The 15,689-nt window shown below is 53.4% G+C and overlaps 6 protein-coding genes across 6 annotated transcripts; 2 read left to right on the forward strand and 4 right to left on the reverse strand. All coding sequences in view use genetic code 12, as the record gives it.

The window, feature by feature from the left end:
* Positions 1-1,605: 1,605 nt before the first annotated feature.
* NRP1 (Nrp1p) lies at positions 1,606-3,591 on the reverse strand (the record flags this gene model as incomplete). The annotated part of the gene is made up of 1 exon (XM_034155410.1): positions 1,606-3,591. The coding sequence occupies one exon, from the start codon at positions 3,589-3,591 to the stop codon at positions 1,606-1,608; it is 1,986 nt and encodes a 661-aa protein (XP_034012579.1).
* A 1,074-nt stretch (positions 3,592-4,665) lies between these two features.
* On the forward strand, positions 4,666-5,490 carry RPP1 (RNA-binding RNA processing protein; the record flags this gene model as incomplete). The annotated part of the gene is made up of 1 exon (XM_034155411.1): positions 4,666-5,490. The coding sequence occupies one exon, from the start codon at positions 4,666-4,668 to the stop codon at positions 5,488-5,490; it is 825 nt and encodes a 274-aa protein (XP_034012580.1).
* A 280-nt stretch (positions 5,491-5,770) lies between these two features.
* FGR39 (Fgr39p) lies at positions 5,771-6,346 on the reverse strand (the record flags this gene model as incomplete). The annotated part of the gene is made up of 1 exon (XM_034155412.1): positions 5,771-6,346. One exon carries the CDS (start codon positions 6,344-6,346, stop codon positions 5,771-5,773), a length of 576 nt encoding a protein of 191 aa, XP_034012581.1.
* Positions 6,347-6,568: 222 nt separating this feature from the next.
* Positions 6,569-7,582, reverse strand: DIURU_002730 (uncharacterized protein; the record flags this gene model as incomplete). The annotated part of the gene is made up of 1 exon (XM_034155414.1): positions 6,569-7,582. One exon carries the CDS (start codon positions 7,580-7,582, stop codon positions 6,569-6,571), a length of 1,014 nt encoding a protein of 337 aa, XP_034012582.1.
* Positions 7,583-8,521: 939 nt separating this feature from the next.
* Positions 8,522-11,755, forward strand: DIURU_002731 (DNA-directed DNA polymerase gamma; the record flags this gene model as incomplete). Its single annotated transcript, XM_034155415.1, has 1 exon — positions 8,522-11,755. The coding sequence occupies one exon, from the start codon at positions 8,522-8,524 to the stop codon at positions 11,753-11,755; it is 3,234 nt and encodes a 1,077-aa protein (XP_034012583.1).
* Positions 11,756-14,978: 3,223 nt separating this feature from the next.
* Positions 14,979-15,605, reverse strand: DIURU_002732 (uncharacterized protein; the record flags this gene model as incomplete). Its single annotated transcript, XM_034155416.1, has 1 exon — positions 14,979-15,605. The coding sequence occupies one exon, from the start codon at positions 15,603-15,605 to the stop codon at positions 14,979-14,981; it is 627 nt and encodes a 208-aa protein (XP_034012584.1).
* Positions 15,606-15,689: the final 84 nt, after the last annotated feature.

Raw genomic sequence — 15,689 nt, forward strand, 5'->3', positions numbered from 1 at the left:
GGTTCGTGGCGGGATCATTAGCCAAAGTGATTTCTAAACCCTAAGCCCAAAATTCCTTCCTGACACTTAGCTCTAAACGATTTTTTTTTCAGTTTTCAGTGTGTCCGGGGGTACCGGAATTGTAGCGTTGCTTAATGCCAAAGAAGGTCTCTCCTTTGCCAGACCCATATACGACCGCGGCCTGGCGTCTATCTGTTTTGTCTGCGGTATCACTAAAATGGCGATGGCATGAGGCGGAGCCGTGCTGCTGTCACTGGTGCCGCCGCCCCGCTGGCTGCAATTGCCATATTTGTGGTAAACAGAAAAAGAAATGCGGGAGGATCGTCAACCAACACAGCGGCTTTACGGCGTGCGGGAAACGTCGTGGGACCGCTTTATTAGGTACCAAGGGATTACCCATTGGCATTGTGGCAAATATGGTGTGCATACACAAGTGTAGGTTTACGACGGGCTAGTCTTGGTTAGTCCCATGGCGGCGATCGATGCATTGTCTGGGCCCGAAACGACACGGTGGCGGGGCCAAAACCTCTCCGGGTAGCCGCTAGGCGTCACCCCCTTGATAAGGTGCTTTGACAAAACGCCATGCCTGTGTCGCCGTCAATGGTGTGGGTAGTTCTCGCTTGTAGTCTCTTAAGTGGATTTTGCGCCCGTGGTCATCAACCAAAGATGATGCCGTAGCTCATATACCAATCGATGAGGGCGATGCCTAAACCGATGCCAAACAGGTCCTACTAGAACACGCGGTTGATGTAGCACCATTTCGTTGTCAGGCGGGCCTTTCTCCTTAATTCTAGGTTTAGCAAAGACAATGCCTCTCACTTGGCCACAAAACTAATCGTGGTGCACCTGAGATAGCTCAATATTGGTCTTGCCAATTGGTCTAAGTGTTCGCATTTGAGTCTCTCTATAGTTATGGTTCACTCGAAAGTTGTGCCCTCAGTGTTCCATTGAACCATGGAGAACCCTCACTCGTATAAACGTTAAAACAAATGGGGTCAAAATTTAGGTTGATGGTTCGGGCCGAACCCGAATATAGCGAAGGCACGGGTTGCTTTAGCGTGCATCACCATCTTGAGCCAAATGTAGCAAATTGGCTCCCGATCGGGCGGATAAACTTTTTTTTCCCTTCGTCCTTCCTACGGTGTAAATTAACGATATCGACTTCGCAACCCATTCCGAAAAAGTCTTGTGAGTCGACAATCTCGGTGGACATCGAAAATGGGTGAACTACGGCCACCAGGACGTTACTATGAGATTACGTCGTTGCTTAGCTCCAGGTAATAAGGGCAAAAAAGATCGTCAGCTAGAGGATTCGAACCTATGCGCTCAGAGAGCATGTGATGGTTAGAACGAGATTCTAATCACACTCCTTAACCAACTCGGACAAACTGACTTTCCGAGCAAATTTGGAAACTGCTTTGTGATACCAGACAAATTATACGCCACTTTTTTGGCCAAATCCGCCTCAATTCTGTTCTTATTCACCCGATAGCTTCATCTACAGTAAAATTACCGTTCGCGTGTATTACTCGAATTACCTCTCTATCCCACGACCGTCTCTATCCCTAAATAAATCCCATTCCAGTCGCCGATATATCCCAGATATTAGTTAAGATTCAACGAGTTCATAGATCCCAAAAGATTGAACGCCAGATCCGACTGGCCCTGTTGCGGTTGCTGCTGTTGCTGCTGATGCGGTTGCCCGTGGAACGGGAACGATTGCCGCAGAGGGGTTCTTTGCCCCAACGCAGCTGCCGCCGCTGCTGCCGCCAGATTCACCGTCGGCGGTGCCGGGGGCCCCCACTTTTGCGTGTTGAACAGCTCGGCAACGGAGCTGCCCAACAGGCCCATCAGCCCCAGCCCCATCAGCGCGAGGGAGTCGCCGGTGTGCTGCGGCTTCTGCTTGGCGTAGGTCAACAGGTTGTTGCGCAGCAGCTTGTGCGGCGTCAGCCCGTTCAGCAGCAGCGCCAGGTAGAGCAGCGGCGGCGCCACAAACCCGTTCACCAGCAACGGCTGGCCCAGGGCGGTGGCAGCGGCGATCGCCGCCGCCGTCGGGTTCACCGGGTGCGCCACCGGGTTGTGGTGGTGGTGCGGGTGGTTTTGGAGCATCGCCGGTTTCGTCAGCTGGCATTTCAAGCAGCAGATGTTCTTGGCAAAGTTGTGGTACATACACACGTCGCACTTCCAGTCGCCGGCGCGAAACGGGACGTTATTCGGGTACGGCTGGCGTGGCTGCGGGGCCGGCGCCTGGTAGTTGCCGTAGTTGCCGTAGGACAACGCGGTGGCGGCGGCGGCGTTGATGAGGTTGGTGTTGAACTGTTTGTCCGGGTCCGTCTGTCTTCTCGGCGGCGCCAGCAGCGGCTGGCCCAGCAGGTAGATCAGTTCCTGGATCGNGTCCGGGTCCGTCTGTCTTCTCGGCGGCGCCAGCAGCGGCTGGCCCAGCAGGTAGATCAGTTCCTGGATCGCCACTGCCAGCAGCGCTGGGAACAGGCACCGGAAACAGTGGGTGCGCCGCTGGAAGTTGCTGAAGCCGCACAGGGGACACGTCCAGTCGCCGGGGCGGGGGCGGTTTTTCGACGGCGGGAACGGCGTCAATACTTCGGCGGCCAGGTCGAGCACCCGCGTCAGCAGCGGCTGGACTTCGATGGCGCGGTCGTTGAGCACTCTGCCGTTCATCGCCAACAGCTCCGTCGCCTCTTCGTGGGAGCCGAACACGGCGAAGCCGGCGATGCCGTGGCCGTTGTTGGCGCCCAGCCGCCACAGCTTCGGCGCCAGCGAGGCGCCGCCGTCGGCGTCGGCGTGTTTGAGCGTCCAGAACGCGATGGGGCGCCCGCCAAACTGGGTGAACCACAGCTCCAACTCCAGCTGGGTGGTCCCCGGGGGCAAGTTCGCCAAGTACAAGATCTTCAGCCGCTCCTGGAGGAACACCTTGACGTCCTGGGCCAGGTCGTAGGGCTTGGTGAGCACCAGCGGGTGGTCTTCCACCGGCATCAGCTTGCGCACCAATTGGGCGAGAATTTGAGTGTAGATGTGCACTGTCAGCGGCGCTTTCGTTTCTGCCGTGGGCGAGTTGTCGTCGACATCAACCTCCAACGCGGTGATCACGTTCTGAAGCGACGACGGCGGGTACAGCAACAGTTCCGGGTGGTACTGCTGCCACTTGGCGTACTCCACCGCCAAATCGAAAACTCGGGGGTGTTGGAGGTAGGCGGGTAGCGCCACCCCTTTATCTCTCGCTTCGCGTGGGAGCTGCACCCTCAACTTGGCGATGTCGGCGGTGACGAAGGAAAACTCGAGCCCCTTGCCGATGAGCTCCCGCTGGACGTAGGCGTCAAACTGTTGCACGGCGTCCTTAAACAGCCCTGCGGCCCGCACGTGTTCCCACAGCACCCCGTGGAGCTGGGAACAGTAGGGGGTGATCGGGGTGTTGACCGGGCGCACCAACACCAGCTGGCGGTGGACGGTGGCGAGCAGCTGGGCGTCGACGACGGCCCACGCCCACTCGATGACCTCGGCCAGGTCCTTGGTGACGTAGGTGGTCGACTCGTCGCAGGTGGTGGCCACATGCACCACCACGTAGATGTCGCTCATTCGGTTGCACTCGCTCAATGAACTCGCTGGAAGTTTTTCGCGAAGAGGCCACTGGAGTCGTGGGGTAGAAAAACGAGCAACGGGCACAGAGTGTGAAGGAGTAGAGGTGATGAAAGGATTGTAATATTATAGATTTGGATGCTTATTTTGATATGAACGATGGTCTTTCTAAGTTTTCTTTCTTTGTTGTGTTCTTTTTCTGTTTTTTTTGTTTCTGTTGTTGGTGTGGCGGTGGTGTTATGATTTTTGTCGAAGGAGGGGGGAGGCGAGTGAGACACTCGCGTGGCTGAGGAAACAAGGAGGCTATGAATTGATAGTGGACGATAAAACATCGAAATGTGGTGGTTATTGGTGGAACAACTAGGGTAGTTATGGTTAGTTATGAGGATCTTGGGTTAGTGGCATTGGAGTCACTAGAGTTTGGTTAACTTTATGTCCAAAGACCTAAGAAGCCAATAATCTTGATAATGGTGAATAAATAGTTCCTGATGGTATTAGTCTAAAAGTACATTGCTTCGGTTGACTACATACCATTCGAAGAGTTTATTCCCTTGATAATTGTCGTTTATGGAAGGTACGTAAAAGGGTCTCGTACCTATAGTGGTTATGGCTCAATCACAAACCAACACTGATGAATCATCAAGCAATTTCGTGTGTCAAGAAGGATCGCCTGTATGCAGACAGAATAAGAGTAGTACCATTTTGTAATGGCTATTTATTTGCAGAGAATTAAACTTGGATAAGACAACTTGTTATTCATCTTAGATGTGAACACATTCTCTTCCTATTTCATTTCATCACAATGAAACGAGTAGTAGTCAACGCTTCTAAATTTTCCTATGCGTTTGATAATCTATAGAACCAATGTGGATTCAGAAAATGGCAGAGTCTAGCCTCCAGACTATAAGGAGCTTACTTCGAGAATGCCATCCTCAACATAATCATTGACAACGAAAACTTATCAATACTCAGCTACATAATCAGGGACTTCTCCAATCGTTATTCGTGGTGTTTTCAATTTTCCACTAGGCTCCACCACCATTGTTATCAGTGCTTCGCACCACGCTCATCGCCATGCTTTGCGACCTCAACGTCCCGTGGCCCGGCGACTTCACCCGCAAACCGAGTGCCGACGAGTTCCGACGGCTTCGCCAGGTGGTGATTACCCTCAGTCATCTCGGCTATACTCATATCGCTTTTAATCTCACCGTCCCTGGCGATTCCAAAATCACGCTGCCTCAACCCATCGATGTCTCCATCGTTAAAGACATCCCCATAAAAGTGTTCACTCGAATCACGTTGATGGTACTGGATCCAGCTCAGTGCCACCTGATTGCTAAGCTTAATAACCAGTTTGACCTCATCAGCATCCAGCCAGAGTCAGAGAAAGCCCTCATCTTCGCTGCCGGGCTCGACATCGACATCATCACCTTCGCCCTGGGGGTGAAGTTGCCTTACTATTTGAAACACAAGACGGTGTGTGGTGCCACCGACAAAGGGATCAAGTTTGAGTTGCCGTACGCGGCGATGGTGATGGGGTACGAGCCGCTTGTGCTGACGCCGGTGGGGCTGCCACGGACGAATTTCTTCTACAACGCCCACCAGTTGATCCGGCTGCTGCGGTCTCGGGGGCTTATTGCCTCGCTGGGAGCCCAGGCGCTGAGCCAGTGCCGTAGTGGCCACGACATTACCGTATTGCTTAAGACGTTAGGGTTGGACTCTGCTCGCGCCAAAGCCACGGTATCAGATAATCCTGAACGGGCGTTGTTGCGGGGCCGGTTGCGGATCAAACTGTATAAGCAGACGGTCGAACCCGTCGACCGAGATCGCAAACGGGGCGGCGACACCGATGCCGTCAGACTACTAAAGCGAGCCAAGCTAGGCGCAAAGCAATCATAGTTAAATACACTAATAGCATCGAATATCAGTTATTATACTCTCTGGTCATAATTCATTCTATCGTTGAATTAGTTCGTGGGAACAATGACCGACTATGGCTTCGATTCCCATCGATTCCATAAAAGATAAATCTGACGTTGTCTTACATCTCGTACCTAAGGATACAATGGTTGTAGTTAGAATAGAATGTTAATCAATAGTAGAATCTGATTATCTATAAGTTGGCCATGTTCGAAGATACATTATTAAACCTATTTGCTCACTCTATAATATATACACGTTAGGATTCGTTATGGGGCAGGCGCCAGGGACGAGTGAACGACACCCCTTGTACGTTGCGGAAATCGGTACCATGGAACACCCCCGTTTGGAGCTGGTGGTAGTCATCGTGGCTAAAATTCTTTGGGTCTAAGAGCCCCAAGTCATGGATATCATACCCCAACTTGTGCTTGTGATTAGCCATATCCAAGATCCGACAGTTCTCCCAGAATGCCGTGTGGATCGGTCGAAGCTTAAACATATGGTTAAACGGGTAATTCCACCGTTTGCGTCTCGTACTAACATCCTGGCCAATATTCATCCGATCACACTCGTAGTGGAACATCAGCAAAAGGTAGAGACACTCATGGTTATCCTCGATCACCTCAATGAGCTTGGTGATCTTCGCATCGACGGGGCTCCGCTCGAGCCGGTCCTGCTCCTGGTCAACTTCCTTCACGTACGCGAGCGACTTGACAATGAGATTATCCTTGACGAAATCCTTAGACCGAGACGAGTAATTTCGAACCACTGCCAGTCGTATTATGGCCAGCCCAAGCCCTAGCCGTGGCGCTATTATGGCACCCCGTGCAAGCATGTTGGTTAGCGTAGTGCGAAGCGTCGAACCTGTTGGCTGTGAATCTACAAGAATTCAGCAAAAACTGAGGAAACAGCACTAGACCAACACCACCCATGAGGATGGCAATAATAAATCCCAAAGGGGAATTTCACGTGACTGACACGTCTTCACTGGCTACAGTATATATTATTACACATATTCAAAAAACAACGTAAAGCACATAAAATCAGAGTCCTGGTATTAGTGTTCAAATTGGGAGTACAAAGCCACCGCCACGTTGGCCACGCCCACCACCACGGGGACCAGACGCAACACCGCCGTCACCTTGCCGTAGTGGCCGATAGCAATCAAGATGTAGTTTAAGAACGCGTTGATGTATCCTTCGCCCGAGAACAAGTCTTGCTTGCCGTTGTTGCTGATGTAGTAGTAGATCACCGCCTTCGACAACGCAAACACAAACGGGTCGTAGTCGTGGACGCGGCCCACGAGGTCCAACCCGTCAAACGTCAAGATTCTCGTGGTGAAGTTGAGGTAGTACGACACCAAGAGGGGCAACACCACTCCTGACACCCCCCACACGGCAAACGCTTCTAACGCGGTCCTGGAAAACAATCCCGACACTTGCGGCGACGGCCAGGTGAGGGTGGCGAGCTGGGGGACGTACTGCTTGACACACAGACAGTTCAAGGCATTGTCCTTCAACGGCACCCACGACACGAACGTGTACAAAAACACCACCGCTTCCGCCACCACTTCCAAGAAGTTGAGCGTGACCACCAGCGACAAGTCGTCACGCAACTTGTCGCTCTGGTTGAGCACGGTGATGCCGACGGAGTCGGTGATCTCGTACACCTTGTCCTTCAAGCACTCCCACTTTTCGATGACGGGGTCGGCGATGATGGCCTTCAAGTCAATCGGCGCCGGCCCGTTGTAGTCAATGTCCTCGTTGTCGTTTTCGGCGAATTCGACGTCGATGATGGTCTCGCCGGCCTCCTCCTCCTCGTCGTCGTCGTCGTCTTCGTCGTCGTCCAGCTCGGCAAGGGTGGCGACTTCGTCGTCTTCAGCGACAACTTCGCCGTCATCGACCAAGAACTTTTGCAAGCGTAAGGCGCCGACCTCGCCGTGTTTGTCGACGTAGGCTTCGCACTTCTCGACCAATTCCGACTTTTTGTCCTTGTTCAACACACGGACGTTGACCAGCGTCAATGCCTTGACGAGGTCCAGCTTCTTGTGACTTCTGAAGTCAAGCGACATATGGGTATGGTGGCTATAGATGGGGTTGTTTATTCTCAGGGTGTGGGTTTTTCCGTACTGCATAGGGGACAAACGCGTGGCCTTTGTTTTGTGTTCCAAATCGGGGTGGTCACGTTCATCGCCACCGCCGCCGCCACCGCCGCCGTCGCTAATGTCTAGCCGACACCAATACCTGGCGATTGTTTGGAATTGGTGTCTGATGCGCAATTAGTCGTACAATACCATCTTCAATGGTAATTGTAGTCTCTACGAGCCGCACCCTACTTGCAGGGCGCACGCGGGGTCGCTGTGGGTGAGTCCGTTAGGTTGCTAGTGCGGCGCTCAGACTGCTTCACTTACTCCCGCAGACTGCTACTGTATGGTAGTGCCACCACCAGAGAGACTACACGCGTGAGATCAAAACAACGCCCGAGTTGAGCGCTGAGAGGAACGTCGCTTCATTAATGCTAAAAAACACCCGTTTCATTTACCTTAAAAATTGCACCACTACTACGAAATCCCGCAATTGGCCGCGAGCAACATTAGCAGAGCAAGAATAGTCCCCCAACACCCCTTAAATTCCCTTAAAACTCCGAATACCCCAGCCACTCCAAAAAAAAATATCCGACAACATTTACACCCACTACCAGTCCTCAAACGACTATATAAACTTCTATTAAGCAAGTCTCGTAGTAATCCTAATTCTGTATAACCCGATGGCATCGGTGGCAAACTGCAGGATCATGTCAGTTGTTCTGGCATCGATGGCAAGAGGCTCTTCCTCCTGCACATAGCCGCAGAGAAAAATTCCCTGTGCGATCTCTGTTATTGTTTACCCTAATACCGGCTGCTGTAGCCACTCCTCGCTAACACCGACCCCAGCAACTCGCCAGGTAGACCCTACCACCTTCTATTCCATATCCTCGATCGATGATACGACGAATATGGACCCAGAGCCGCATGCTTTCCGCCACACGAACCCCCGCCATCACCGAGGCCCCGCGCATCAACCCCGTGGGGATCCAGTACCTTTCAGAACAGCTTCAGAACGCTGTGTTTCCTCAGTCGAAAGCTCAGGCGAGCCGCCTCAGTGCCGCTGACAAGAAACGGCTTCGGACCAACGAGCTCTTGTTAGCTCTTGCTAAAGATCACTTGCGCCATCACGAGCTTTTGGGCAAGAAAACCAATATCGGCCCTCCCATCTCGATCAAAAACATGCCCAAGCTCATGGGGAAACTGTTGGATGAACACTTTTGGCGGCTTGGTGACCACCAGAGCCAGAAATACTACAAAATGGCGTCAAAGTTATTCGCCGCTGATCGCGAGCTCCCACCTACGCCAGAGACGTGGCTGATGGAACCAGGATGGACTAGATACGTGCCTGGACAACCACCCGAACCAGTGCTGTTTCCACAGGAGGATGAGCTCATATTTGACGTCGAAGTGTTGTACAAAGTACTGAACTACCCCGTACTCGCCACCTGCGCGTCGCCCGATGCGTGGTACGGGTGGGTGCTGCCACTATGGACGAAAGACAACGTCAAGGAACGCGATTTCGCTCATCTCCTCCCGTTTAATAGCAAGAAACTGCCGAAGCTTCTTGTGGGTTATTGCGTGCTGTACGACCGTGCCCGGTGCGCTGATGAGTACGACATCAAAGCTCTGAAAGCGTTCTACTTGGACGTCATGGCCATGCACATTGCCGTGCTGGGGATCTGTCTGCGGCAACGACCACAATGGTTGAAGCATCATAAGCACAAAAAGATTCTCGAAGAGGACGACACTGGTGAATTCTTTGATCCAGAAAATGAGTACTTGCAACGTGAGCTCAGTGAGGAGGTGGCAAATAACATCATCGACGATCCATGGCTTCTAAAGGGTCTGACAAATTCTCTCGCCAACGTCTATCAGTTCCACTGTGGTAAAGAGTTGGATAAAGACGTTCGCGAGCTCTTCTCTAGTACTGATTTTGAAGATATCCGTCCCCATTTCCAGAAAGCAATGCACTATTGCGCCGGTGACGTCAAGGCGACGTTTGAAGTCGGTCGCCATCTTTGGCCTGAATTCAACCGCAAGACGCCTCACCCGGTGCTGTTTGCTGCACTTCGCCAGCTAGGACTGCTTATATTACCTACAACTCGCCAATGGGAAGACTACATCGCTACTCTGGAGGCCATCTACCAAGATAACCGCCGCCAAGTACTTGAAGTGCTCGAACAACGGGCCCACGACGAGGTGGCATACTTAGAAGATGGGAACCTGCCGGTACCTGACTACGAGAATGACCCTTGGCTTAAACAACTTGACTGGACGCTCAAAGCTCCCCGATTGAAAAAGGATGGTACGCCCTGCAAACGCCAAGCATACTTGACTGGGTACCCTGAATGGTATCGCGAGTTGTGTAAAGGCCAGAAGATCAATATTACTCCGAGGACACGAGTGACGCCGTTGCTTTTGAGACTCAAATGGGAAGGCTACCCGTTACGGTGGACTGATCTGGAGGGGTGGTGCTTTTTTGTACCTGCCGACGCTGTTGAGAGGATGGAAGCGAAGAACTATGCTAAGGCTCAGCTCACGGAAGACGAAATTATGCGGTACTACGACGATTTGCGCCCTCCTGGCCAGTGGTTAGAGGCATTCAAGGTGCCTCACCCTGACGGTGACGGGAAGCGGTGCACGCTGGTACTTTCCAAGCGATTCCTTCCGTACTTTGGCCTGGGCATTCTCACTCTGGAGTTCGGCTACGCCCTGGATATCCTCGCTCTCAACAACGCCGCCCTGTATTGGCAAGGGAACCGCCAACGGATCATCGACCAGTGGGTAGTGTATCAAGCCCAGAAGGGGAAGCCGGAAACAGGTATCATCATCCCCCAGCTTCGCACCATGGGCACCATTACCCGCCGGGCCACTGAAAGTACATGGTTGACGGCACTGAATGCCAAAAAGGACCGTATCGGGCTGGAACTTAAGCTGTTGATTAAGGCGCCTCCCGGGTGGTGTTTCGTCGGCGCTGACGTCGATCTGGAGGAATTGTGGATTGCTCTGTTGCTTGGCGATGCCATTTTGCGGGTTCACGGAGGCACGGCACTTGGGTGGATGACTCTCGAAGGTGACAAGGGTGAGGGCACCGATCTTCATCTGAAGACGGCCAAGATTCTTGGCATCAACCGTAATGACGCCAAAGTGTTCAACTACGGGCGGATTTACGGGGCCGGGGTGAAGTTCGCCACGCAGTTACTCAAGCAGTGCAATCCTAATCTCACTGACGAGGAGGCGCTGAAGACGGCGAAAGCACTTTACGAGCAGACGAAAGGACGCGTGGTGCGAGCGTCGCTGGCGTTCCCTCGCCTGGTGTACCATGGCGGTACGGAGCTGATCATGTTTAATACGCTTGAGCTGATCGCCCACCTCGACGATCCCCGCACTCCAGTCTTGGGAGCGGCCATCACCGATGCCCTCACGAGCAAGAACCTCCGAGCCAACGACTTTATCACCCTGCGGATCAACTGGACGATCCAGCTGCTGGGGGTCGACTACCTCCACTTGCTTATCGTGCTGATGGCGTACCTCATGGAGACTTACAACGTCGAAGGGCGCCTCGCCATCACCGTCCACGACGAACTTCGGTACATGGTGCGGTGGGACGACCGCTACAAGGCGGCGTTGTTGCTTCAGATCGCCAACTTGTGGACGCGGGCGATGTTCTGCGAGCAAGTGGGGTTGCGCGAGGTGCCCCAGCTGGTGGCGTTTTTCAGTGAGGTCGACATCGACACCGTGCTTCGTAAAGAAGTACTGATGGACTGTGTAACGCCGCTGAACCCCACCCCCATCCCTCCCGGAGAGCTGATGGATATTTACAAGCTATTGGACAAGGTGACGCTCCCCGAGCCCAAGGACATTAAGCTCACCCGCCACCGTCCGTACGAGAAGCGGGCGACGACGATGCACACCCTCACCCAGGACGTTGATCGCGACCCCGAGGCGTCGGCGGCGCTCATCGAGTGCCAGAACCTGGTGAATGCCGAGGAGTGGCGCAAGAACATCCGCCGGTACTACCAGGCGAGCCGAACGGGGGACACTGCGAAACGACGACCCTCCGGGGTCGGTACGAAGGCATCATATCCCCCGCGGTCCCGTGTGATCGCCCATTTGGCTCCGCCGCTGGCTCCAGCGATCAAGCATCCAGGTGATTAATCCCACTCTGATTTTCATGGTTACAATCCCCCCGGTTTATGGTTTACTGGTTAGCGTTATAGAGATACTCGTTGGTTGCAAACGACAATTGATGCCAAAATAATTTGTCGGTGCCAACGCATATGGGGGAACTTATACGATTCGAAGGACGGTATAGTGTACATAGAGCCAATCCTACGTTCGAATGAAGATGACACTTATTAGAGTAAGAACTCTCTGATTTGATGTTTAGGTTGTAGAAAAAGTTTAAGTTGGAACGATCAATTGAGATCATATCTAGTTTAACTTGGGATCATAACGAAGTAAAGGGTTCATGCTAGTGCTTGAGATCACTACTGGCTGCCAGTCTATGCGGTGTTCCATCAGGTACATTCCGCTTCTCTTATAGACAGTACCCCCACCGGATACCAATCAAATTTAAAGGACTCGGAGCGGCGGTTTTTGTGGACAAATTAACCGCATGATGAGCTATTTACCAATTATATGATATACATCATCTCCGAGAGATAAAGTGGCAGCATATGGTAGAGCCCTATGTTTTGGCGGTGCCTTTGTGGACGCATGACGTCTTCGCGGCGATCGCCCGATTTCGCAAAATTTGGTGGAACCATCAACAAACAGATACTCTCCGCGGGAATAGGTTTTGAGACCGAAACGTAACCTCTATCGATGCACGGTACGTCCACAAAAGCCCCTCGAGGGGCCAAATGGCGATTTGGAGGGGTGGTCACACAAACACGGTCCAACGACGTTTGTGGCCGCCGTTTATCGCCGAGCGGACCCGGGCAACGGCCAGGCACGGCGATCTTGTGCTCGGCCCACTAAACTGTGTTTTCTTTATGCCACGAACACAAACGCCGCCACATCGATCGCTTCTAACCTAAAGACGGATAGGTGGATAATGGTGGTAGGTGACGTGCCTCATCAATTTTCCCGTTGCAGGCGAATGCCCGTGCCGGCAGGGTGATGACATCGTCCTCACCATTTGCGGACGCAAGTTAAACACAAACAGTACCCACTCTACCGAAAGCAGCCGGCGAGGCAAACACAGAACTTCAAGCACTTGACCGAGTCAAGAAGTACTAGTGGTGTAGACGATAATGTAAAAGCAAAGGGAGACGGTAGCGTTGTCTGGTTATTCTTCTATTGTATGTCTGGCGGTGGGCGACGATGGCCCGAGCTCCTACACAGGCACGGCTATCTTCCAGGTTCGTCGCCCGGGGCTCCGAAGGGCTAAAATTCCAGGACTAAAAGCGGTGGCCGGAACCCGTCGGAAGCTCTCAGGCACGTGTCGGCACCTTACCACAGGTTTACCACTCGGCGGAAATCGTCTAAATGCACAGGAATTGCTGCCCACCACATCAGTGCCGAAAAAAGCTCAACTGTCGGATGGCGAGCCACCATCGCGGGGACAATGCCGCACCCTGCACCTGTTCAATTTAGTGTGTGTTGATGAGTGGACAAATAGCCCCGGGGGTTTTGAGGAGAGAGCAGGGTTATGTGGCTTTGGCTAAGACCGATAGTTGGCGGGGCAACGTGGGGTTTTGTGAGTGTAGGCCATCATTCCTCGATGGGAGGGGGGCAAGGGCTTCTACGTTGCGGCGCTAGCCCACGGGTTGCCACACACGTTGAGCTCGAGCTAAATTCGCTTAACATAGTAGGGTTTGTGATAGGTCTATGGGTAGTTAAAAGAAAATGGCGCAACAGCCGTGGCCCGGCTAACTTGACGGGACAGCGACGGAGATGGCCTCCACAGTGATACGCACAAAATACCTCAAGGCGAAAATGAGGAAGGAGCTGATAGCCACCTTATCAAAGCAGACACCAGAGCCTAGACCACCAAATGGCCACGAATCATGAGTAGAGAGAAAAACGCTATAATCGCTAGCTAGTACGTTGTAGTTCTATGGATATTGCCGACGGTTCCGAGGGCTGGGTGTTGACATGTTTTGGTCGCATGTTCGGCCTGCTGCGTTGGGATGAGGCCGCCCTGCACGATGATGAAAGCAACTGATGAAAATTTTTATCGAGAGAGCCCGGGACGGGGCCCTCGGGGCGACGAGTGGCTAGTACTAGTCGTACAATAACGGGGTACTAGGGTTAGGAGACTAGGGCTAATAACACCACGCTAATGGTAGACCTTTTGCTAGCTCGGGGCATGCCGAGCCGGGGGGAGAGGCGAGAAAAAAACCCCTCATGCTTCCCCCCGGTGGGGAGCGCCCAACGGTAAGGCAGCTGTGGGTGGGCTGCCTGTTATCAAGCGCCGGGAAGAAAATTTGTGAGGTGCGCATATGCCGAGGAAAAACGAGTATATAAGGAGCGGGCGCCCCCTATTTGAGGCTAAGGATTATTCTTTCAAAAGTTCCCATTTGAAGAGGCTTTTTGGCAGTATAACCATTCGGAAACCATGTTGCCCGCTGGTGTGATTCTTGTGTTCGTGTTAATCTTCCTTGCCGGCTGCGCCGTGTTCGCCGTGCTTCTCCGTAACTGGCTCAAGCTGCGCAAGTCGAACCAAAGATTCTAAAGAGACCGTCTTATGGGGATACCAACCTCGCTTGAGTGAATCCTGTTGATTGAATAATTGAATGGGGGTTGGTCCCGTTCATTAAGCCGTCTGCTATCGCCTATAATGCCTGTCTTTCAAATGTTATTTCTTATGGGAATGGGAAATAAAATGGATGTCTTGAGGGATAATTCTTCACCTTTTTTTTACTTATATATGGCTGGTGGCCTTGGGTCGCGGTTGGGGAACTGCGCTTAAGGTTCGCTGGGTGTATAACCTTGTCAATTGGGGAATTGACAATACATGTTTCTTAAAAATTCGTGTTTGTACCACTGTTTGTATTTTGGAGGGGGGACCCGCTTTGCCCCCCTTGTCGACGCTCAGGTTACGCAGCCCGGCACTCGCGCACCGGGACTGCCGCACCACAAAAACCCTGCCATGCAATGTTTATGACGCATTGGTATGTTTAGTAAACTCACGCTAAAGTCCGCGTCGCCCCGGGGTCGCCCGGCGGCGCCCACGGCCGTTTCTCTACTGTATACCTATCTACCGGGCCGGTCGCCGCCTTCACCGTCCCCGTCGGCGCCGCAAAATCAGGTTAGCGCCGAACTCGCGCGCGGAGATCAGCGGCGCCCGGCGACCGGCGCTTAACGCGCTAGGTAGGCGCTAGGCGCTAGGCGCTAAGGCGCTAAGGCGCTAAGGCGCTACCGCCACAGGCCTCTAATCATCGGCAGGCTCCTGGATCCACCACAGCTGGACCCACCCCAACGCCGCGATCGCCGCAAGCACCCACCACATCAACCACCCCCGGGCAATGTTGTCGCCGTAGCTCATGATGTAGCCAAACACCACGGGGCCGAGGCACCGCAGAAGCGCGAGCACCGAGATGGTGGTGCCGTTGACGTAGGCGCGATGGCTCGGCGCCGCCAGCCGGTGGTTGAGCAAGGTGATTTGAGGGACCCCCGTCAGCGACGCAAGCGTCTTAAGCAGGGTGAGCGAGTACAAGAACACCGGCGTCACCCACCGCGGCCACCCCAGGTAACCGGGAAGCGTGAATATCGCCAACGGCACCAACAAGTAGACAACGGGGAAGAGCGACACCAGCGCCCGGTACGCGCGCACGGCGCCCCACCGCTCGGTGATATAAGGGAATACCGCCACCACCACCACCATCCCCATGAGCCCCGTCAGCGAGAGTAAAGTGCCGATGCCGTCCGTAGTCCACCCTAGCCCACCGGAGATCGTCCAGGGAAATTTGATGGCGCCGGGGTCAAACTGGCCCGCTAGGAGCACGGGGAGGAACTCGTTGTAGATGATGCCGTGGGTGGAGATGATGGCGTTGCCCATGATGATGGTGATCACCTGAGGAGTAAAGGCGCCGGTGTAGTCGATGTGGAACAGCGGGCGCGGCAGCGGGGGGCCCAGCGCAAT

Source organism: Diutina rugosa, assembly GCF_008704595.1.
Source record: "Diutina rugosa strain CBS 613 chromosome Unknown scaffold12_size278768, whole genome shotgun sequence".
In the NCBI taxonomy this organism is placed as follows: Eukaryota; Fungi; Ascomycota; class Pichiomycetes; order Serinales; family Debaryomycetaceae; genus Diutina; species Diutina rugosa.